At 36.3% G+C, this 25,912-nt stretch overlaps 1 protein-coding gene across 1 annotated transcript in view; it reads right to left on the reverse strand.

Annotated features, from left to right (window-relative positions):
• The window catches only part of GPR137C (G protein-coupled receptor 137C), a 62,921-nt gene that overhangs the window by 24,277 nt on the left and 12,732 nt on the right, over positions 1 to 25,912 (reverse strand). Inside the window, exons 2-3 of the mRNA XM_002690463.6 lie at positions 2,410 to 2,453; positions 651 to 879 (exon numbers count right to left, since the gene is read on the reverse strand). Of these exons, the coding sequence (XP_002690509.1) occupies positions 651 to 879; positions 2,410 to 2,453 (273 nt within the window). The remainder of the gene's footprint in view (positions 1 to 650; positions 880 to 2,409; positions 2,454 to 25,912) is intronic.

The following is a 25,912-nucleotide window of genomic DNA, read 5'->3' on the forward strand; positions in this document are numbered from 1 at the left end:
GTTCTCTGTTAACAGGTTAACATTGGCTTTTGTTTCCTGACCCAAAAGTATCCGGAAAGGGAGAAGCAAGGCATTTATAAATTCAGTTACATGACTAGCTGTTTCAAATACCATAGGGACTTCATATTATGCAGTGAAGTAACATTTTCTAAAACTTTATACAAATAAACAACACTATACCAGTATGACATCTTGACATTGCTAACCCAAATATATATAGACATAAAGTGGTAAATCTGTTAAATGGCAATACTGCCACCCTTACTGATGAAACCTAAGTTGTTAGTATGGCAACTTAGTTAGTTGAATATCAGACTATTTGTGATACATTTGTATACATTCTGGCTTATGTAGTTTAATTATAGCCTCCAATGCAGAGGATATATCACAGAAAATACAATATGTTCAAGATAAGTGTCTTTGTTTAAAAAAACCATGGTTTAGTGAGCACCAATTTTTGAATACTTTTTAATTTCTTGTGACCATTCTTTCATGCTCAGAAATGTACCTGACATTCAGAATGCTTTTTAAAGAAATATAAAATTTCCATTAAAATATGGTTCATAAGATGAGGATTTGAAGTATAAATTTGTCAAGTATAAATTTAATGATGAGGATTTGTCAAGTATAAATTTAAAAAACACACTTACCTTTGATTCGAGGTAGACATTTGCTGATGACATTTTTGTAATTTTGCATATGTAACTAACTAAAGAGATGGCACAAAGAATAAACAGGCTATCATTAATTAATGCTCGAACAAACACAGTCCATTTCAACTGATTTTCTGGGACATCTCCATGGACTAACATCGCGCAAGTCAAGTTCACCACTAAAAAGAGAAGGCTTGCCAATATAAAGCCCAAATGCAACAGAATTCTGAAAGAAAAAATGAATTTATTAGATTTTTATAAAACTAATGAGAAGCTAAATTTAATACTGAATTAGTGTGTTACTTTAAGTACAATAATTCCTTCAGTTTAAACAGTTTATAATTTCATTAAATACAAATTTAATAATTACACAGAGTTACTTAGGATATTTTTGCAATTATGATATTAGTAACTAAGCCATTTAAAAATGGCATCAGATTTTAAACCCAGAGTTTAAAAATAATCTCATGTGGACTTGAATTCAGTTGCCTCTATCAGGAAGAGTAATATAGGATTATCTTAACTAATTAAAGTAATCCTGAATTTTTCATTTTGTAACTGCTGAGCATATTTTCATTGACCTTTCCATTCTAAGAATTAGCAGGCTTCTAAAATTTGCTTGGAAAATTAATATACCATATATAAATTTAAATTGATCACTAATATTAACTTTAGAAGGTAAGGGAAATGTGTTTTAAACAATTCTCCCCTTTATGAACATCTGATTATAGCAAACATTTATTTCAAACAAGACTAAAGAGGAACATAGGGACAATATATGTAGAGTTTCATATACCCATCAATATCTCATCTTCTTCTAAAGTGGCATATTTATTATGCATACAGAACTACTCCCAAAGTAGAATGCTAAATTACTTCCCCTTAAGAAAAATTAGACCACTTCATAAAAACTCTTCAGGTAAGGTGTGGCTCTCTGTATCAAGTAGCTGGAACAGCTATCTATACGAAAGTAACTCAATTCAAATACATTTATACTCCAAATTAACACGATCAAGAAATTTATTTGCCATTCTAGTAGCCTCTACTTTGGATTACTTTTACTAGTGGGAATCATAAAACATTGTTTGCCTTTGTAAGTAATTTACACAAGGAAAATGGAAGGCAATGTGTAATCTGTAACAATCAATCTTTAATAAGTATGCATGCAAAATACAAGGATTCTAGTTTGAGAAGTTTAGATCTTAATATTCTCTCAGGTTAAATAATAAAAATAATAATTATATAGCTTGAAACCTAAAATGAACCTTGAAATTATCCATACATCCAGGGAATTATAGTGGTTTAAGAAAAAAAGCATCAAGAGGTTAGACGAGGAGCACTGCTGGCAAGTTTATAGAAGAACTGGTCTGAAACCCAAGGCTCCTGACTCCCCAGTTTAGCAATCTCATTTTTGAGGTGAATCAGAACAGAAACATTAAATATTTCATGGAATGACACTATACATTCTCACTCCAAACAGCATAATCTGATTATGAGAGTATAGTTGATCTTGAGAATTTGTGGACCCTATGAAACTACATTTGACATCTGAAGTGGGACAGTGGCAGAGCACCAAAACAGGTATGCTGCAGCAATACTGCTGAGGGGGGAAGGCCAGATTACTCAGTTCACTTTCTGTGAACTAATCTAAATGCATGATCTTCTACAAAACTGCTAAAGCCCTTCAACTACCAAGCCTTCTACCTTGAGAAGTATACTGTAAACAAAATTTACATATGCTACTCATGAAACTTACTTGTGTTTGTCAAGTTCAGTTGCACATCTGACTTTACATATAACCTATAAAGAGAGTATAGAAAAAAGGTTTTGAAAACATGTGTAATATAGTATTTTTAAATTTGCTTTGAATATGTGTTTCAAAGTGATACAACAAGTAATAATAGCAAGTAAACCTCAAATGTTAACAGTTCAACCATTGAAGCAAAAATAGGCAGGTTTTCAAAAGCTTAATATAATAAATTAATAACTTTCTTTGGTATAATTTTAAACTTGAATTTCTATCTTTAAATTTTAAAATTAAAATTTTTAAACTGAAATAATTCAGTTTCAATATGTAATATTTTAAACTGAAATAAATATACATTTATTGAACTTTTATTTTGAGCCAAACATTGTGCTGGATGGCTTGTAACCTATTTTAAACGTATCTTAAGATGGAACAACTTACTTAAATATGAATATGGCTGAGTGTTCTCCAAATATTATTTCCCCTTAAGATGAAATGAAGTCATTAAAGGAAACAAAGGACCAAAAAATGAACACAAAGATGATGAACATATATTTAGTAAACTTACTTCTTTCATAAAGTCTTGCAAAAGGCAGGTCCTCAAATACTTGATGAATCAAGATTAAGCGTAGATAAGGTGAATTTGAAATAAACATGGTAACTTCTGAGAACATGGGTGGAAGGTCTAAATTCCTGACTGGTTAATTTGGATTTTACTTTTTATATAGTGGGAAGATAATGAAGGTTTTCATGTAAGCACTCCAAAATACTTCATTAATCTGGCATCAATGTACAGGCAACCACAAAGAAACTAGGCTAAAAGTAGAAAGACTAGGGACTTCCCTGGCAGTCCAGCAGTTAAGACTCTGCACAACTGCAGGGGGCACAGGTTTAATCCCTGCTTGGGGAACTAAGATCGCACATGTCCATATGAGGCTCAGCCAAAATAAATAAACGTAGAAAGACTAGCTACAAGACTATTGAAATAGATAAGAACTTTGAGTGGGGGTGGGAGTGGGGGGGTGGGGGAATCTAGAAAGAGGCAAGTACAGAAGGTTATAAAGAAACCTAATGTTAGTCTTTTAATAACTTATTGATTTCATTCAAACAATTACTGAGCACACACTATGAAAGGTACCATGGATTCATAAACCTAGTAACTGTTTCTACCCTCAAGGAGCTCAGTGTATGAAAGACAGAGATAAACCAACTATTTTGAAACATGGTGATATCAATGCAAAAGATACTGTCACAACATCTAAGAAGGGAGAAAGACTAATTCAGTCTAGGAATGCATTGGAGAAGGAAATGGCAACCCACTCCAGTGTTCTTGCCTGGAGAATCCCAGGGACAGCAGAGCCTGGTGGGTTGCCGTCTATGGGGACGCACAGAGTTGGACATGACTGAAGCGACTTAGCAGCAGCAGCAGCAAGGCGAAAGAGGAGAGATTGTCTAGAGTCAGTGAAAGTGAAAGTCACTCAGCGGAGTCCAACTCTTTGCGACCCTATGGACTATACAGTCCATGCAATTCTCCAGGCCAGAATAATGGAGTGGGTAGCCTTTCCTTTCTCCAGGGGATCTTCCCAACCCAGGGATAGAACCCAGGTCTCCTGTGTTGCAGGCAGATTCTTTACCAGCTGAGCCACAAGGGAAGCCCAAGAATATTGGAGTGGGTAGCATATCCCTTCTCCAGCGGATCTTCCCAACCCAGGAATCGAACCCAGGTCTCCTGCATTGCAGGTGGATTCTTTACCAACTGAGCTATCAGGAAAGCCTGTAAAGAGTGGTTTTCCAAAGCCCAGGGAGGGCTTTGGAAGCTACATTTGAGTCAAGTTACGGTGGAGAAATGAGTATTAGGTAAATGCTCAGGCAAAGATAGCAGCTTGTGAGTTTACTTGTATCTATTACATTTTGGTTAACAGTGCCACCATCTACCAGAAGCTAGATGTGATAAAGGATTCTAAAATATCACCATATTAATCTCTAAATAGTACCACTAAATCATTCTCAGATGTATCTTTCTTTGTCACTAATACTATACTGAATTATTACTACAGCCTTTTAATTGGTCTCTCTGCTTCCATTCTTAACTCCATCTATATCTTTAGAACATAACTGGGCATTTTGCCATTTTCCCTTTATTCTCACTTCTCTACATGTTTTACTTTTATTCAAAATTGTACTAAAATATATATAACATAAAACTACAACTTAACCATTTTCAAATGTACAGTTCAGTTGCATTGAGTACCTTCACATTGTTATGCAACCATCACCATCAACACCCACCTCTGGGATTTCTTCATCCTCCTGAATTGAAACTCTGTATTCATCTAACAATATCTCCCTGTTCCTCTCCCCTCTAGTCTTTGGCAATCACCATTCCAATCTCTGTCTCTATGAATTTGGCTACTCCAGGTACCTCATATAAAAGAAATTATACAATATTTTTCTTCTTGTGATTGGCTTATTTCACTCAGCATAATGTCTTCAAGGTTTATCCATGTACATCACACATGAGCATGTGTCAGAATTATCTTCCATTTTAAGCCTGAATAATATTCCACTTATGCATATACTATATTTTGTTTTATATTCACCCCCTGATGGACACCTGAGTAGCTTCTGCCTCTTGGATGCTGTGAATAATGCTGCTGTGGGTACTGTGGATAATACTGCTTGGATACTGTGAATAATTCTATACATGAATATGTTTTTTTGTTACTCATTCGCTAAGTCGTGTTCAAATCTTTGTGACCCCATGAGCTGTAGCACGCCAGGCTTCCCTGTCCTTCACTATCTCTCAGAGTTTGTTCAAACTCAAGTCCATTGATTCAGTGATGCCATCTAATCATCTCATTCTCTGTCGCCTACTTCTCCTCCTGCCCTCAGTCTTTCCCAGCATCAGGCAGGGTCTTTTCCAGTGAGTTGTTTCTTTGCACCAGATGACCAAAGTATTGGAGCTTCAGCTTCAGCATCAGTCCTTCCAATCAATATTCAAAATATGATTTCCTTTAGGATTGACTGGTTTGATCTCCTTGCTGTCCAAGGGAATCTCAAGAGTCTTCTCTAGCACCACAATTCGAAAGTATCAGTTCTTCAGTGCTCAGCCTTCTTCATGGTCCAACTCTCACATCCATACTATATATGACTTAAATCATTCAAGAGTAAGTTGCATATGCAATGCTCCTTTACCTTTAAATATTTAAATGTATATAATACTTCCTTTATAAAGGAAATTATCTTATATAACCTGTATAATTATAAAAATAATAAAATTGATATTGATAAAGTATCATTATCTAGTCTGCAGACCTTATTCAGATTTTGCCATTTGCTCCCCAAAGTGCCATTCACAGGGTGGGGGAGGGAATCCAAGATTATACATTGTGCATAGGTTTATTGTATACTTAATTCCTTAATTGGTATTTTTTCCCTTTGTCTTTTATGATATTCAGTTTTAAAGAGTTCAGACCAGTGATTCTGTAGAATGCTTCTCACTGGGTTTATCAGATAGTTCCTCATGTTAGATTCAGAATATGTATTTTGATAGGAAAACCACAGAAATGATCGCACTGCATTCTTCTAGTGCATTATATTATGAAGCTCAAGATGCTGATTTGCCCCATTACTGTGATGTTAACTTGGATCATTGGTTTGATCAGATGGTATCCACCAGGTTTCTCCAGGTTTAAGACACTGTTTTCCCCACTGTAATGAATATCATGTGGAGAGATATTTAGATTCTTTTTTTATTATGTTTATTTTTAATTGGAGGAAAATTGCTTTACAATGTTGTGTTGGTTTCTGTAGTACAACAACGGGAATCAGTCATAATTATATATATATTTGCCCCCTCTTGAGTCTCTCTTCTCTCCCCCTCATCCTGCCACTCTAGGTTATCACAGAGTACTAGGCTGGACTCCCTGTGTTATACAGTAGCTTTCTGAGATATTTAACTTCTAGTAAATATCTTTTATTCTTCAAACTTTCATACACTAGTTTTAGTATCTAAAAAAATGAATCTGATCATACTATTCCAGGAAAAAGCCCACACGCCTTTGATACAGCAAGGCCTTTTACCACCTAGCTCCACCTTCCCATCATTGTATCCTTTTATCCCTGTCTTCAGTCTTACAGTCTGCTTATTCTGAGTTACTTACAACTTTCAGATAAGGGGTTTCATTTCACATCTCCATGCCTTTGTACATGTTTTTACTTTACCTGAAATATGATTTCATGGTCACATAACAAATTCTAATTTATCCTTCAACACCTTATTCGAGTGTTGATCTTTGTTTCACCGTAAGTGCCTCAGGAAGAAGGAAACCACTCTGTATCCTTGCATTACAAATCACACTCTATGGCATTTATTCACATTTTTATCCCCCTCTTAAGAGAGACTGTAACTTACTCATATTTATAGTCCCAGTGCCCAGCATAATGCTTGGTTCATAGCAGAAACTGTTTGAATAAGTGAGCAGTGAATTTAGGTCAAAGCAAGTACTTTGGTATGTTGTTGTGGTGTAAGTGAGTATAGGAAATATGGCACAAGTAGAAACTGAAGGGAAAAGCAGTCGTCCAATAATGGAAGACTTGTGTAAAACTGTAAAAATATTAGACCTTAATTCTCACAAACTGTATAATAGTTTTTATGCTTGAGTAATTTATTAGGTGTCAGTATAGACAATGGATCAGAATGCCAGAAAGAATTTGAGTTAAGGCTGTTGCATTTGAGCAAATTGACAGTGTTAGTAACTCAGTCCAGGCTCCTCTGTCCATGGGATTCTCATGGCAAGAATACTGGAGTGGGATGCCATTTCCTTCTCCAGGGGATCTTCTTAACCCAGGGATTGAACCTGAATCTCCTGCACTGCAGCCAGATTCTTAACCGTATGAGTCACCAGGAAGGGAGTCTACTTTTCCTCATTCTCAAGTTTTGAATCTAAAGAACTATTAGAATCAAAGTCCTACTGACAAAATTTTTAAAGTCAGGTCATGTAATTGATTTTTAGTTTTAAAATTTATTACATATAGGCAGAAATAGAGATAACAGGTGAGTTTTGGAATATAAGAAATAAATCATAATCACCTAGAGAGGTGATAGCTGCAACTCAAAGTAGAAGGTACTTGGGAAAACAAATGTAGAATGAGAAATCAACCTGTGATATGTTCACATTTTACAGTAAAAGTGAAAAAGCCCAAAAAGTGAAGAAAAGAGAGATGAGCAAGGGAGAGAGCCTTAAGAATCAGACTAGTCATAGGAAGCAGTGGAGTAGTTTAGAGGTAAAAGGAAGAAAGTATAGCCTTTGTTCAATTCTGCAAAAAGTCAAGAATAATTAAGAAATGAACTTTTGACTGGGATAACTTGAAGAGAATAGTTTTCAGTGGAACTGCAGAAGAAAAAACAAGGAAGTAAGACAACAAAGGCAGTGAGCACAGACTATATGAGATATTTTTAAAGATAGGAGATAAGAGAAACCTGCGTATTTTTTTGACTGGAAATCATGTATTGGAATATTGCATGTTTCTGCATGGTCCAGGGTTTCTGCTATGCAAGGGATTTACACAGTGAACATCCTTGAAAACTAGAAATGGTGTCTATCCCAGTGGCAGAGGGAAGATCTGTCTCTTGACTGGTATAACAGAGAGAACATCTCTCTCCCTGAAGACATTCCAGGGGAGTAAAATTTTCATCTCCCTCCCTGGTGAAGATTTGCTTACATTTCAGAATAAAGACAAGGTCTGCCTGTCTTATTTATTTGGGGTTATCTCTCCTGTAACAAACCTTGCTGCACACACAGTTAACATCTGACCCTCACTGGTTGCCTTATAGGAACTGGGCTTGGGGAACTGGTTCAAAACACTACTTTGGTTGATTCTTGTTTTTTCCCATGAGCAATAAATGGCCTTTTTCTCTGACCTATGGGTCTTCTGCTTTCTTTTGGTATATGTCTATAAAACTGTGGGAGGCTAACCTATCAGCTTTCAAATAGAATAAAATCTCAGACATTCACAATTTCTGATTTAATGATCTGTTGATCCTAAATGAACTAGAGAGGGTGAAATGGTAAATGGAGGAGAGTGGGAGAAAGGAAAGGAGAGCTCAATTGTTAAAGAAGGCTCTAGGTGAGGCAGGTCAGCCCTGAAAAGGAAAACACATACTTTTGAGATAAGAGAGAGGAAAAGATAGCTGAATAAAAACTTGGAGATCTGTACAGAAAATGTAAAATAATCTACAAACCACTTTGTTAAAATAAGAAATTTGGATGTAGCAATTTTGATACAGAGAAAATGGATGAGGGAATTTGGCAGATGGATTCTATTTTTTTTTTTTTTTGTTAAGTAAAGTAGGAGGCAACGTCATATCCTGAGAAGGGATGTTAGATTTAAGCACTTGGAATATGGGAAACATTTGGAACACATGGATAGAGGGCTATAAAAGATTATTTCCAGAAACAGAGAGGTCCAGTTAAAGTCAGGCAGTTGACAGTGGATGTGTCAGCAAGGGTTCCTAATTTTAAAATTGAAACAACCTAACAGGGAAAAAATGGATGCCATTAAAAAGTTAGGATATGTCGGAGAGTGTTTTGCCTATGTTCTCCTCTAGGAGTTTTATAGTTTCTGGTCTTACATTGAGATCTTTAATCCATTTTGAGTTTATTTTTGTGTATGGTGTTAGAAAGTGCTCTAGTTTCATTCTTTTATAAGTGGTTGACCAGTTTTCCCAGCACCACTTGTTAAAGAGATTGTCTTTAATCCATTGTATATTCTTGCCTCCTTTATCAAAGATGAGGTGTCCATATGTGCGTGGATTTATCTCTGGGCTTTCTATTTTGTTCCATTGATCTATATTTCTGTCTTTGTGCCAGTACCTTACTGTCTTGATGACTATGGCTTTGTAGTAGAGCCTGAAGTCAGGCAGGTTGATTCCTCCAGTTCCATTCTTCTTTTTCAAGATAGCTTTGACTATTCGAGGTTTTTTGTATTTCCATACAAATTGTGAAATTATTTATTCTAGCTCTGTGAAGAACACCGTTGGTAGCTTGATAGGGATTGCATTGAATCTATAAATTGCTTTGGGTAGTATACTCATTTTCACTATATTGATTCTTCCAATCCATGAACATGGTATATTTCTCCATCTATTAGTGTCCTCTTTGATTTCTTTCACCAGTGTTTTACAGTTTTCTATATATAGGTCTTCAATTTCTTTAGGTAGATATATACCTAGGTATTTTATTCTTTTCGTTGCAATGGTAAATGGAATTGTTTCCTTAATTTCTCTTTCTATTTTCTCATTATTAGTGTATAGGAATGCAAGGGATTTCTGTGTGTTGATTTTATATCTTGCAACTTTACTATATTCATTGATTAGTTCTAGTAATTTTCTGGTGGAGTCTTTAGGCTTTTCTATGTAGAGGATCATGTCATCTGCAAACAGTGAGAGTTTTACTTCTTCTTTTCCAATTTGGATTCCTTTTATTTCTTTTTCTGCTCTGATTGCTGTGGCCAAAACTTCCAAAACTATGTTGAATAGTAATGGTGAAAGTGGGCACCCTTGTCTTGTTCCTGACTTTAGAGGAAATGCTTTCAATTTTTCACCATTGAGGATAATGTTTGCTGTGGGTTTGTCATATATAGCTTTTATTATGTTGAGGTATGTTCCTTCTATTCCTGCTTTCTGGAGAGTTTTTTTTTTTTTTATCATAAATGGATGTTGCATTTTGTCAAAGGCTTTCTCTGCATCTATTGAGATAATCATATGGTTTTTATTTTTCAATTTGTTAATGTGGTGTATTACATTGATTGATTTGCGAATATTGAAGAATCCTTGCATCCCTGGGATAAAGCCCACTTGGTCATGGTGTATGATCTTTTTAATGTGTGGCTGGGATTCTGATTGCTAGAATTTTGTTAAGGATTTTTGCATCTATGTTCATCAGTGATATTGGCCTGTAGTTTTCTTTTTTTGTGGCATCTTTGTCAGGTTTTGGTATTAGGGTGATGGTTGCCTCATAGAATGAGTTTGGAAGTTTACCTTCCTCTGCAATTTTCTGGAAGAGTTTGAGTAGGATAGGCGTTAGCTCTTCTCTAAATTTTTGGTAGAATTCAGCTGTGAAGCCATCTGGACCTGGGCTTTTGTTTGCTGGAAGACTTTTGATTACAGTTTCAATTTCCGTGCTTGTGATGGGTCTGTTAAGATTCTCTATTTCTTCCAGGTCCAGTTTTGGAAAGTTGTACTTTTCTAAGAATTTGTCCATTTCTTCCACGTTGTCCATTTTATTGCCATATAATTGCTGATAGTAGTCTCTTATGATCCTTTGTATTTCTGTGTTGTCTGTTGTGATCTCTCCATTTTCATTTCTAATTTTATTGATTTGATTTTTCTCCCTTTGTTTCTTGATGAGTCTGGCTAATGGTTTGTCAGTTTTATTTATCCTTTCAAAGAACCAGCTTTTGGCTTTGTTGATTTTTGCTATGGTCTCTTTTGTTTCTTTTGCATTTATTTCTGCCCTAATTTTTAAGATTTCTTTCCTTCTACTAACCCTCGGGTTCTTCACTTCTTCCTTTTCTAGTTGCTTTGCACCTCCCAGAATATTGGAAATAAAAGCAAAAATAAACAAATGGGACACAACAAAGGAAACTATAAGCAAGGTGAAAAGACAGCCTTCAGAATGGGAGAAAATAATAGCAAATGAAGCAACAGACAAACAACTAATCTCAAAAATATACAAGCAACTCCTACAGCTCAATTCCAGAAAAATAAATGACCCAATCAAAAAATGGGCCAAAGAACTAAATAGACATTTCTCCAAAGAAGACATACAGAAGGCTAACAAACACATGAAAAGATGCTCAACATCACTCATTATCAGAGAAATGCAAATCAAAACCACTATGAGGTACCATTTCATGCCAGTCAGAATGGCTGCGATCCAAAAGTCTATAAGTGATAAATGCTGGAGAGGGTGTGGAGAAAAGGGAACCCTCTTACACTGTTGGTGGGAATGCAAACTAGTACAGCCACTATGGAGAACAGTGTGGAGATTCCTTTAAAAACTGGAAATAGAACTGCCTTATGACCCAGCAATCCCACTGCTGGGCATACACACCAAGGAAACCAGAATTGAAAGAGACACGTGTACCCCAATGTTCATCACAGCACTGTTTATAATAGCCAGGATATGGAAGCAACCTAGATGTCCATCAGCAGATGAATGGATAAGAAAGCTGTGGTACATATACACAATGGAGTATTACTCAGCCATTAAAAAGAATACATTTGAATCAGTTCTAATGAGGTGGATGAAACTGGAGCCTATTATACAGAGTGAAGTAAGCCAGAAAGAAAAACACCAATACAGTATACTAATGCATATATATGGAATTTAGAAAGATGGTAACAATAACCCTGTATATGAGACAGCAAAAGAGACACTGATGTATAGAACAGTCTTTTGGACTCTGTGGGAGAGGGAGAGGGTGGGATGATTTGGGAGAATGGCATTGAAATATGTATAATATCATATATGAAACGAGTCGCCAGTCCAGGTTCGATGCACGATACTGGATGCTTGGGGCTGGTGCGCTGGGACTACCCAGACGGATGGTATGGGGAGGGAGGAGGGAGGAGGGTTCAGGATGGGGAACACATGTATACCTGTGACAGATTCATTTTGATATATGGCAAAACCAATAGAATATTGTAAAGTTAAATAAAATAAAATTTAAAAAAATAAAAATAAAACTTCCCATTAAAAAAAAAAAGTTAGGATAACTACATTGTACTTTTCAAGTAATAATTTAGAACTGTGACATGTGGAACTACTGTAGAGAAAGAAAGAGTGGGTGAGCGAACCACAATGGCACAACATAGTCAAGAGAAGAGAAATACTAGACAGGCCAGGTACTAAATGCAAATCACACCAGACAGAAGCTAATGGAGTGGGGAAAACAGAAAGGGTAAAGTGAGTAAAGGTTAGGACGAGGGTGAAAAACAAATAAAGGGATGAATGCAAATGTATAAGGGGAAGAGAAAAAACTGGTTGACAAGAATTGCTTAATTTTCAAGAACTGATCCAAGGCATGATCATGCTACTGAGCAGCTCAAATAGAAATGGAGGGCTTTAGAGCTTTGAGAAACCACTGAAGTGAGAGACATTGGATGGGTTATCAATATGGGCTTTGAAAAAGATCTATATAACAAGAGACCAGGCTAGGAGAAGGAAAGTAATGATTCATCCATGGAAGTGGAAGTTATTATGATAGCCAATGATGATCTAGTCAGATGGCATGTGTTTAAGAGAAATGGTGATGGTGTAACATTAGTAAGGAGTATTGGGAAACATAAAATAGGCCGATTATTCTTCCCACAAGTCTGCAAAAAGCTAGATTTCAGTGAAGGCATCTAAAAGGTTCAAATGAAGAAGAGAATAGGGACAGAGTAGAAAGTGTAATTCAAAAGGTCATGGAATGGGATAAATAATGGGTATGAAAGGGAGTGGAGCTGAATAAGGAAAAAAATTAAAGGTCAGCAGTCCTCCCAGATTTGCAATATGTTACAATGCATCATATAAACTAGTTGCTTTGATCACACTTAGATTATAAGATTAAAAATGATGACCTGACAGTAGATTCCAAGTATTTTATAGAATATAGCTAACAAGACATGACGCTAGGCAAAAAATTAATATCATAAAATGTCAAGCAATTATGATTTACTAAGATGTTAAGACAGTGAAGGATAGTCCATGAAACACAGTAAACATTTACTTGATGTAGATTTCCAGAAGTTCCAAAAGTTTTTGATGGTAAATAACATATAGCTACGTAATTCACCAATGACAATTTATGGTCAGAGAGGCCATATCTTTTCAGGTCTTTCTTAATATCAGAAAAACTGAATAAATGGGCCATTTTATTTTTTAATCAAACATTAGGAAATTGAAGTATAGTCGATTTATAATCAGTTGTGTCTGACTCTTTGCGACCCCATGGACTATAGCCCACCAGACTCCTCTGTCCATGGAATTCTCCAGGCAAGAATATTGGAGTAGGTTGCCATTTCCTCCTCCAGGGGATCTTCCTGACCCAGGGATCAAACCCAGTTTCCTGGGTCTCCTGTATTGGCAGGCAGATTCTTAACCTGCCACCTGGGAAGCCCTGATTCATAATATTATATCAGTTTTAGGTGTACAACATAGAAATTTAAAATTTTTTAGTAGATTATACTCCATTTAAAACTATTATAAAGTATTTGCTATAGTCCTTGTGTTATACAGTATATCCCTCTAGTTTACATACTGTATATATAGTAGTTTGTACCTCTATCCCTATCTTGCCCCTCTCATCTTCTCTTTCTCCCTGGTAACTGCTAGCTTGTTCTCTATATCTGTGAGTTTGTTTTTGTTTTGTTATAGTCATTCATTTATTTTTCAGATTCCATATATAAGTGATAATACGCAGTAGTTGTCTTTGACTTATTTTACTATGTGTAATACCCTCCAAGCAGGGTGACAATATACAGCCTTGATGTACTCTTTTTCCTATTTGGAACCAGTCTGTTGTTCCATGTCCAGTTCTAACTGTAGCTTCCTGACCTGCATATAGGTTTCTCAAGAGGCAGGTCAGGTGGTCTGGTATTCCCATCTCTTTCAGAATTTTCCACAGTTTATTGTGATCCACACAGTCAGGTTTTGGCATAGTCAATAAAGCAGAAATAGACGTTTTTCGGGAACTCTCTTCCTTTTTCCATGATCCAGCAGATGTTGCCATTTGATCTCTGGTTCCTCTGCCTTTTCTAAAACCAGCTTGAACATCTGGAAGTTCACAGTTCACGTATTGTTGAAGCCTGGCTTGGAGAATTTTGAGCATTACTTTACTAGTGTGTGAGATGAGTGCAATTGTGCGGTAGTTTGAGCATTCTTTGGCATTGCCTTTCTTTGGGATTGGAATGAAAACTGACCTTTTCCAGTCCTGTGGCCACTGCTGAGTTTTCCAAATTTGCTGGTATATTGGGTGTGCAGCACTTTCACACAAGCTGGAATCAAGATTGTCGGGAGAAATATCAATAACCTAAGATATGCAGATGACACCACCTTTATGGCAGAAAGTGAAGAGGAACTAAAAAGCCTCTTGATGAAAGTGAAAGAGGACAGTGAAAAAGTTGGCTTAAAGTTCAACATTCAGAAAACTAAGATCATGGCATCTGGTCCCATCACTTCATGGCAAATAGATGGGCAAACAGTGGAAACAGACTTTATTTTTGGGGGCTCCAAAAGCACTGCAGATGGTGACTGCAGCCATGAAATTAAAAGACGCTTACTCCTTGGAAGGAAAGTTATGACCAACCTAGATAGCATATTCAAAAGCAGGGACATTATTTTGCCAACAAAGGTCCATCTAGTCAAGGCTATGGTTTTTTCAGTGGTCATGTATTGATGTGAGAGTTGGACTGTGAAGAAAGCTGAGTGCCAAAGAATTGATGCTTTTGAACTGTGCTGTTGGAGAAGACTCTTGAGAGTCCCTTGAGCAGATTCAATCAGTCCATTCTAAAGGAGATCAGTCCTGGGTGTTCTTTTGAAGGACTGATGCTAAAGCTAAAACTCCAATACTTTGGCCACTTCATGCAAAGAGTTGACTCATTGGAAAAGACTCTGATGCTGGGAGGGATTGGGGGCAGGAGGAGAAGGGGACGACAGAAGATGAGATGTCTGGATGGCATCACCGACTCGATGGATGTGAGTTTGAGTGAACTCCGGGAGTTGGTGATGGACAGGGAGGCCTGGTGTGCTGTAATTCATGGGGTCACAAAGAGTTGGACATGACTGAGCGACTGAACTGAACTGAATACCCTCCAAGTCCATTCATGTTGCTATAAATGGAAAAAGTTCATTTTTCATGGCTGAATAGTATTCCATTTGTATGTATACATCTTCATTTATCTGTTTGTGGACATTTAAGTTATTTCCATATTTTGGCTATTATAAATGATGTTGCTATGAACACTGGGGTGCATGTATCTCTTTGAATTAGTCTGTTCTCTTTCTTCAGATATATTCCCATTAGTGGAATTGCTGCATCATAGGGTAGAGCTCTACCTTTAGGTTTTTGAGAAACCTCCATTGTTTCCTACAGCAGTTGTACCAATTTACATTCCCACAAACACTATACAGGAGCTCTCTTTTCTCCACATCCTCACCAACAGGTTAGTTGTACCCTTTTTGATTGATGATAGCCATGCTGACAAGTGTGAAGTAATATTCAATGTGGTTTTGGTTTTGTATTTCTCTGATTAGTGATGGTGAGTACATTTTCATGTGCCTGTTAGCCATCTATATATCTCTCTTGGAAAAAAATGTCTACTCAGGTCTTCAGCTCATTTTTAAAATCAAGTTGTTTGTTCTTTTGATGTTGCATTGAACAAGCTGTTTATATGTTCTGGATATTAACTCCTTATTAGTTGTATCTGCAAACATTTTGTCATTCAATACGTTGTCTTTTTGTTTTGTTGTTGTTTTCCTTTGCTATGCAAAAGCTTTTATGTTTGATTGGGTTCCATCTGTTTGTTGTGGCTTTTGCTTCCTTTGCCTTAGGAGACAGATCCAAAAAAATATTACTATGATACATCTCAAATATTACTATGATACATTCTGCCTATGTTTTCCTCTAGAAGATTATGGCTTCTGATCTTTGAGTTTGTTTTTGTATATGTATTTTTGTACACGTTCTAATTTCATTCTTCTACATGTTTCCCACACCACTTGTTGAAGAGTCTGTCTTTTTCCCATTGTATGTTCTTGTCTCTTTTGTCCTAGATTAATCACCATAACAGTGTGGGTTTATTTCTGGGCTCTCTATTCTGTTCCATTGATCTATGAGCCTGTTTTTGCGCCACTACTACACTGTTTTTATGACTGTAGCTTTGTAGTATAGTCTAAAGTCAGGGAGCATTAATGAGTTTACTTAACACAGGTATCTCAATATTTGAGGAAGAGTTACAGTGGAAATGTGTATCATTTACTGTCTCCCAGGGCATGTAGAATAATGGTGCTTAGAAATAGTAGATATTGAAATACCTATAGAACGTGTGCTTTTCTATAGAATTTCTTTTTGTCAATTTTCCTTCATTTGTTGATTTGAAATAGAAAGTTTACTGGAGGACATACCTATATAAACTTTGAAATTGATGCAAAAATAAATTGTGGTGAATATACTCTCTTTCCCATGGTAAATAGAAACTGAAACTGAAGTTGCTCAGTCGTGTCTGACTCCTTGTGACCCCATGGACTATACAGTTCATGGAATTCTCCAGGCCAGAATACTGGAGTGGGTAGCCTTTCCCTTCTCCAGGGCATCTTCCCAACCCAGGGATTGAAACCAGGTCTCCCTCATTGCAGGTGGATTCTTTACCAGCTGAGCCACAAGGGAAGCCCATGGTAAACAGAAAGACATGTATTTCCAACTAGGTAGCTTTCTTTCAGAGAAACATTTTCCTTAGTTTCCATCTCAGTTTAAGTTCCTGTGGAGCACAGTGCACCATTCCCAAGTTTGCCATTGCTACTGTTGCAGATTTTAAAAATTAGACTTTTAGTTACCTTAGCTATAAATATAATATATATTATAATTATTATAATATATATTTAATTATATAATTATAATTATATAATAATATATATATAATATATATATATAAAATATAAAAGACTTTCCTCACATATTCTCTTTCAGTGCCTATTTTACATTTCATGTTTTAAAAACTCCTTCTAATCTTCTAAATATTTTTTTCTTTATAGAAACTTATTTCTAGGATACATAGAATATAATATCTGTCTGTCAGTTTCTTAGGATACTAGCACCTTTTTAGATTTCTTTGCTTACTCTGATTTTTTTTCAAGTTGCTTAAAAATGATTTTATACAATTAAATTGAGGTGTTTTGATTTATAATTCAATAAGTTCCAGATTAATACTGAAGATATATATCTAATTTTGTTCTCACCTGAAACTCCGCTAAGACAATAGTAAAGGGATTTTCTTAAAATAGATAAACCTATAAATGTGAGTAGAATGGGAAATGATAAATAAAGTGTTAGAAGCTAGAAAGCATATGGATACTGTGTGCAGAAAAGAGTTAACATAGTATTCCTTATCCTTACCCACTTGTAAGGCTGGTACTTGGCTGGCATTGGGAACTTGGGATTTGGGGGAAGATTTTCAACATTCCCCAAATGAGAAAGGTATTTCATTGTGCCCAGGCTATTTGTACAAACAATATGGTTTGTACTCAACACTTGCTTTCCCTATGGGAGTCTGGAATTTGGGGGTTGGGCAAAGAGTGTTTATATAACTAAGCCCCAATAAAAAAAAACTTTGGCACTGAGTTTCTCAAGAGCTTCCCTGGTAAATAACATTTCACATGTGTTGTCACAACTCATCAAGGAAGGAATTAAGCATATCCTCTGACTCTCCTCAGAATTCTTGGAAGCTTGTGCCTGGTTTCCTCTGAACCTTATGCCATATATCTTGAAACCTTTACTGATTTTGCCCTATCCTTGCAACAAAATGTAACCATGGTATATAAGTCCTATTAGCAAATCACTGAGGCTGAGGGAGGTCTTAGGGATCATCAACACAATGTGATGAATCCCAAGCTAGTAGTGAGGAGGACTGAGAACCAACTTGATAAATATTTCAGAATCTTCAAAAGGTTTAGGAACCAACAGAACCAAGTACCACTGGAACTGAGAAGTGGAAGTGACTGAAACAGAGATTGATAAGAGCTGTTTATGAGCAGTTAAGTCCCTAAGTGCGAAGAAAGAAGTAAAGAGCTAAAGAACTAAAGAGCCTCTTGATGAAAGTGAAAGAGGAGAGTGAAAAAGTTGGCTTAAAACTCGACATTCAGAAAACTAAGATCATAGCATCTGGTCCCATCACTTCATGGCAAATAGATGAGGAAACAGTGGAAACAGTGACAGACTTTATTTTTGGGGGCTCCAGAATCACTGCAGATGGTGAATGCAGCCATGAAATTAAAAGATGCTTGCTCCTTGGAAGAAAAGTCATGACCAACCTAGACAGCGTATTAAAAAGCAGAGACATTACTTTGCCAACAAAGGTCCGTCTAGTCAAGGCTATGGTTTTTCCTATGGTCATGTATGGATGTGAGAGTTGGACTGTGAAGAAAGCTGAGCACTGAAGAATTGATGCTTCTGAACTGTGCTGTTGGAAAAAACTCTTGAGAGCCCCTTGGACTGCAAGGAGATCAAACCAGTCCATCCTAAAGGAAATCACTCCTGAATATTCATTGATAGGACTGAGGCTGAAGCTCCAATACTTTGGCCACCTGACGTGAAGAACTGACCCATTGGAAAAGACCCTGATGCTGGGAAAGGTTGAAGGCAGGAGGAGAAGGGGACAACAGAAGATGAGATGGCTGGATGGCATCACCGACTCGATGGACATGAGTTTGAGTAAACTCTGGGAGTGGTGATGGACAGGGAGGCCTGGTGTGCTGCAGTCCATGGGATTGCAAACAATTGGACAGACTCAGTGACTGAACTGAAGTCCCTAAATCTCTTTCCCTAGTCCATGCCCTGAAATGCCACTTATTCATTCTGGCAGATACCCGGGTGTTTATTCTCTGTAGAGGTTACTCTGACCTAGAATATAAGTTAGATGGCAGGCACAGTTGATAGTTTGGTACAATTCCAAAAACAAGGAGACTAGTGATAAATATCAATTAAAGGGAGTCTCCCATGCCCAAACTCTCTTCCATGACTAGATTCACAAAGTGTTGTAAACCACAGCTTTATTCTCTGAAGGATTTTTCCTCCTGAGAAATCTGATTAGTCCAAAAGGAAAGACACAAATATAACAATTCCAGTATCAGGGGTTCCCTAACAAATTGTCTAGCCAGTCTGTCTACTGTGTACATGCCTCACCCATATGCTGAAAGCTTCCACTTTTAATTATGAAAAGACAGCCAAGGATAACTTGATAACTCAAAAGTTTTCAATGAAGGATGGTGATCCCAACAAACTAATAGAAAAAGAAAAGTACAAACAAAAAACTAGACAAACAGCCCATCATTAGTAGACTTGGAGAGATAAGAAAATCTACTGCACTCAAGAAACAAAAACAAGATACTATTAATAAAAAAATTCAGAGAACAAAAAAGAGCTCTTAGAAATTAAACAAGCTAATGGAAATGAAAATGTCAAGAGAGGGGCTAGAAATCTTTCCCAAAAAACCTAGAGAATAAAGACATATTGAAAAATAGAGAAGAGGTAAGAAAAAGATCTGTCTTGGAAGTCCAACATCCAAATGTTAGGGGTTCCAGAAAGAGAGAACAGAAACAAAGGAGGGGAGAAAAATCAATGAAAAATTGAAGAAATGTTTCTCCAAACCAAAGCATACATATGGCTAAACTGAAAGGGCATGTTCAATGTCCAGCAAAATGTATAGAAAACACGAAGAGAGATCATTTTGGAACTCTAGGGTCAAAGAAAAATCTAATAGGTTTCAAGAAAATAAAAACAATTCACATGTAAAGGATCAAGAAACAGAATGGCTTTCAAGCTTCAATCACAACATTCAAAGTGGAGCAACACCTTAAAAATCTTTAGGGAAAATTATCTCCAACTTAGAATTCTATAGCTGCTTGAACTATCAATACAATATAACAGTAGAACAAAAATATTTGACATGAAAAGCCCCCCAAAATTGCTTATCAAGCATACTTTCTCAAAAAGGTTCTAGAGAATTACTTCACTGAAAGGTATGCAATAAGGGATTAACTCAGCAGGCCTGAGTTGTATAAACTCTGCACATTACACAGAAAGATCTGGTTCTTGCCTAGCACTTGGGAGGTATTTCTGAATCCTTGGAGTATCCTGCCTGATAAGAATACCTTTGTTTACCTGGGGACTTGGGCCATACCAAATAATTTATGCTAACAATGTGATTTATGGTGGCCATGTGACCACCATAATAATTTATGCTAATATATGATTTATATGACCTAAACCATTTAATATGAGTTTGACCTTTGAAGAGGTGGGAGACTGAGTAATTAAAATCCACCAGGGAGACCATGCCTATTTGACCGATTCCCAATAAAAAAACCCTGGACACCATGTCTTAGGTGAGTTCTCCTGGCTGGCAATACTTTATAGGTGTTGTCACATGTTGCTAAGAGAATAAGCACTGTCTATAAGAATACTGGGAAAGGACAACTGGAAATGTATCCTGGTTTCTCCTGGACAAAAAGAAGCCTTAGAGATTTAATTCAATAACTTAATTTTATAAATAAAGCTATGCTTTAGAGATGAAGTGGACTGTCTAAGAACACATGAGAAATTAAAAGGATTAAAACCTAGGTGTCCTGACTCCTAATTCAAGGCTCATAGGGATCCTGGTTTTCTCTGATACATCTATACATTTAGATCTTTGATGGTACAGAGTTCAATCCCTTAATTTCCAAGGAGACAAATACTGCTTTATTAATAATAGTGTCATACATATGTCACTGCAACTACTTGTTCATTGTTCAAGATCTGCAGAATTAACATGCTCAAGAAAAATATACTCAGAAACCAAATAATCTGTTTAGTAAAATATAATGACCTAGAAGCAGTTTAACATCTTTATTTTGTGCTCTTTTGCAGACTATAAAGTACCTTTACTATATCCTTTACTTAACTAGAAGTAGATTTTTTAAAAAGCATAAATAACTATTTCAGGAATGAAGTATTAATTTTTTAAGGAAGAAAATTTGTAAGCTGTCATTATTGAAAATCATCCCAAAATATAACAGGTTACTATGGGTTACTCATTAGTTTACCATGCATAGCTCTCTTATTGAAAATTTAATATACCTTATATTAAGGAATAAACATAATTTATTTCTGAACTAAGAATTTCATACATTATAGATTTAAACTTCTTTGGAATCTAAACTGAATTTGTGATGAAACTGTGGTACCCTTTACAAAGTTTTTCCATATAAAATTCCTCATTATATATTACTGATTTTTCATAAAACCTTTCATGCTTTCCAAACTAGGAAGATAGCAGAATTGCTTTGTGTAAAGAAAGAGACAGAGAGCCAAATTCATTGGACAATATCATTCTAACTGATAATGGTGGTCATAAAAAGAGGCAGAATGTATCAGAAGTAATAGAATATCCCAGGGGAGAAAGAAGCAGAAAGAACACTGATTATTTTCTTTCCATCTAGATATCTTAAGGACAGTAACAGTTTGACCATCATCAGTGATGGTGATCATTCACATTAGCTTAAAACCTGCTAACTCCATGGTATGACAGAAAAGTTCGAGAGTACACAGGAACACCTCCAACCAGCCCAGGTGGCTTGATCAGCAACTGGGCAAAGTTCTAAACGATAGCTGTAGAAAGAACACAAAAGGTTAAGAAAATACTACTTAGCATTTTTATGTGTGTGTGTGTGCTCAGTTGTGTTCGACTATTTGTGACCCCATGAACTGTGGCCCACCAAGCTCCTCTGTCCATTTCCTGGCAAGAATACTGGAGTGGGTTGCCATTTCCCATTTCAGGGGATCTTCTCTACCCAGGACTTGAATCTGCACCCCTGCGTCTCCTGCGTTGGCAGGTGGATTCTTTACCACTGTGCCCCTTGGGAAGCCCTAAGCATTTTTTTGAAAAATTCATTTTTAATTGGAGGATAATTGCTTTACAATATTGTGTTGGCTTCTGCCATACATCAATATGAATCAGCCATGGGTATAATGTCCCCTCCCTCTTGAACCTGCCTCCCACTTTCTAGCCCTCTAGGTTGTCACAGAGCACCAGATTTAAGCTCACTGCATCATATAGCAAATTTCCACTGCTATCTAAGTTGACATATGGTAATGTATATGTTTTAATGCTACTCTCTCTCAATTTGTCCCCCCACAATCATTTTTCTACTGAGAGACTAAAGCTGAAAAAAATTGTAGCACATGATCAATATGCTAATGGAAAATGGCAGCTGTAATTGAATTTTTGTTAAAAGTTAGAATATACATATTCAAAATAGTTATATCTTATCATATAAAGCAGATGATTCTAAATATTTAAATATTTGTGTCCTAAACAAACTAAACTTTGATTGATTTTAACATGATATGTGTAACTTAAAATTCACAGTAAGTTAAATCTAATCTAATACAGACACTGTATTTTAATCTAATACAGACACTGTATTAGATTTCGGAACTAGGTCACACAGTAAGAAGAGATTATTTTTTAAGAAACCCTCAAATTCTAGATGCTTTATCACTGTCAGATAATGACAACTACACATCTTAGATATCAGTGAGACTAACCATTTTACAAATTAAACAATTGGCTCAGAAAACTAGTGATTTGGAAAATATCAATTAGCCAAGTAAAACAGAATTCGGAGTAGAACTCAGACTTTCAGAATTGATGAAATTATACTACTTTAAACAGATCCCTTAAAGTTATAACAAAAAGATAACAAGGATACTTAATTCATAAAAGTTTGTCTTTATTTAAAACAAATTAGATGCAAAGTTCAACTTGCTAAAGCTAGAGATTCTGATTGTATCTGTGCAGATGAAAAGAATTTCTTTTAAATTCCTTTACCTTACCATGAATTTGCTCTACCATCCAAATCATTAAGCACTGATCTACATATGTAACAGTGCTAGGTGCTGAAGAGCATGCAAAACTTCCTTCAAAACAAATATACAATAGTGACTTACCTAAAGCAATGGACAGTATAGCAGACATTGCTGGTGTATCATGGGATGTATGGTACTTTCTTTATACTTGTTCAAACTTAGAACAAAATCAACTTCCCATAAGGTGTAAATTATTCAGAGTTCATTTTAACTAATGTTGTTCAGTCACTAAATCATGTCTGATTCTTTGTGACCCAAGGATTGCATGTCAGGCTTGCCTGTACTTCACTATCTCCTGGAGTTTGCTCACATTCATGTACATTGGGTCGGTGATGCTATCTAACCATCTCATTCTCTGCCATCCCCTTCTCCTCCTGCCCTCAGTCTTTCCCAGCATCAAGGGCTTTCCCAATGAGTCAGCTCTTCACATCAGGTGGACAAAGTATTGGAGCTTCAGCTTCAGCATCAGTCCTTCCAATGAATACTCAGGATTTGATTTCCTTTAGGATTGTCTGGTTTGATGTCCTTGCTGTCCAAGGGACTCTCAAGAGTCTTCTCTAGCACTTTAATTCAAAATCATCAATTCTTCGGCACTCAGCCTTTCTTATGGTCCAACTCTCACCTCCATATATGACTACTGGAAAAACCATAGCTTTGACAATAAGGACCTTTGTTGGACTCTTTAGGTCTTACTCTCATTAAATTTCAAACAAAACTTTGCACCTTTTTCAGGAAGGATCCATTTCATTGAGGTATAATATATGTATGCAGCTGTACAATTTGATGAATTTTGTCATACTTCAACAACCTAAGAAACCACTATTTCTGTCAAAAACAGAGTATTTCCACACCCTCTAAACTTCATCCTGCTTCTTTGTTGTATATATCCTTCCCTTCTGGCTCAGGTTCTAAGCAATTGGTGATCTACTTTTTGTGTCTGGGTTTTCTAAAATTTAAAATAAATGTAGTGATATAGTATGAGCTGAGCTTATTTTTTTCATCTGACCTACTTAATTTTAGATCCATCCTTGTTGTGCTTATCACTAGCATGTTCCTATCTTATTGCCAAGTATACTCCTTTGTATACTTTATATCATATTTTTTTATCCCTTTGCATTTTATGGCTGTCTGGGTCAATTTCAGTTTTGGCCATTGTGAGTAAATCTACTTCAAACATTCACACTCAAGTTTTTGCAGAGACATATGCTTTCCTTGTTTTATGATGTGTTTCACTTTTTAAAAACTGTCCAACTGTTTTTCAAAGTGGTTATAAAATTTTACATTCCTAACATCAGGGTATACTTTCTTATTAATTCACATCTTTGCCAATACTTGGTATAATCTTTTTAATTTGTCTTTCCAGTCAATATTTAATGGTATCTCATTGTGGAAATTTTCGTTTTCCTGATGAGTAATCTTGAGCATGTTTCATGTGTTTTTTTTTTGGCCATGCATATGTATTCTTTTATCAAGTGTCTTTCAAAATATTTTGCCCATATACTTTGGATTTTCTTATTGTTAAGGAAAATTAGAAAGAGAGAAATTAGAAAATATCTCAAGACATAAAATGATGTAGCTTTGTTACACTGAAGTAATTTTTTTCCTATTCTTAGTTTGTTGAGTTTTTACCATAAAATGGTGTTCAGTTCATTTCAGTTGCTCAGTCATGTCTGACCCTTAGCAACCACATGGACTGCAGCATGCCAGGCTTACCTGCCCATCACCAACTCCCCGGGCTTGCTCAAACTCATGTCCATCGAGTTGGTGATGCCATCCAACCATCTCATCTTCTGTCGTCCCCTTCTCCTTCCACCTTCAATCTTTCCCAGCATCAGGGTCTTTTCCAGTGAGTCAGTTCTTCATAACAGGTGGCCAGAGTATGGGAGTTTCAGCTTCAGCCTCAGTCCTTCCAATGAATATTCAGGACCAATTTCCTTTAGGATGGACTAGTTTGATCTCCTTGAAGTCCGAGGGATTCTCAAGAGTTTTCTCCAACACTCCAGTTCGAAAGCATCAGTTCTTCAACAATCAGCTTTCTTTATAGTCCAGCTCTCACATCCACACATGACTACTGGAAAAACCATAGCTTTGACTGGATGGACCTTTGTTGGCCAAGTAATGTCTCTGCTTTTGAATATGCTATCTAGGTTGGTCATAGCTTTTCTTCCAGGGAGCAAGCATCTTTCAATTTCATGACTGCAGTCACCATCTGCAGTGATTTTGGAGCTCCCCAAAATAAAGTCTCTCATGGTTTCGTTTCCTCAACTATTTGCCATGAAGTGATGGGACCGGATGCCATGATCTTAGTTTTCTGAATGTTGAGTTTTAAGCCCACTTTTTCACTCTCCTCTTTCACTTTCATCAAGAGGCTCTGTAGTTCCTCTTTGCTTTCTGCCATAAGGGTGGTGTCATCTGCATATCTGAGGTTAAATTTTGTCAAATACCTTTTCTGCGATCTATTGAAAACATGTGCAATCTTTTATTCTGTTAATATGGTGTATCACATTGGTTGATTTTCCTATATTGAACCATTCTTACATCTGAGGGGTAATTCCCACTTGGTCATAGTGTACTGTTGGATATTTTTAATGTGCTGCTGGATTCAGTTTGCTAATATTTTGTTGAGAACTTTTGAATCTATGTTCATTAGGAATACTGACCTGTAGTTTTCTTTTCAGGTGGTATGTTTGACTTTAGTACCAAGGTGATGATTGTCTCACTGAACTTGTTAGGAAGTATTCTCTCCTCTTCAATTTTTTGGAAATATTTGAGAACTGACATTAATTCTTTAAATATTTGGTTGAATGGTCCAATGAAGCCACGTGTCTGGAGTTTTCTTTAT

The sequence above is a fragment of the Bos taurus genome, chromosome 10 (assembly GCF_002263795.3).
Source record: "Bos taurus isolate L1 Dominette 01449 registration number 42190680 breed Hereford chromosome 10, ARS-UCD2.0, whole genome shotgun sequence".
Lineage (NCBI taxonomy): Eukaryota > Metazoa > Chordata > Mammalia > Artiodactyla > Bovidae > Bos > Bos taurus.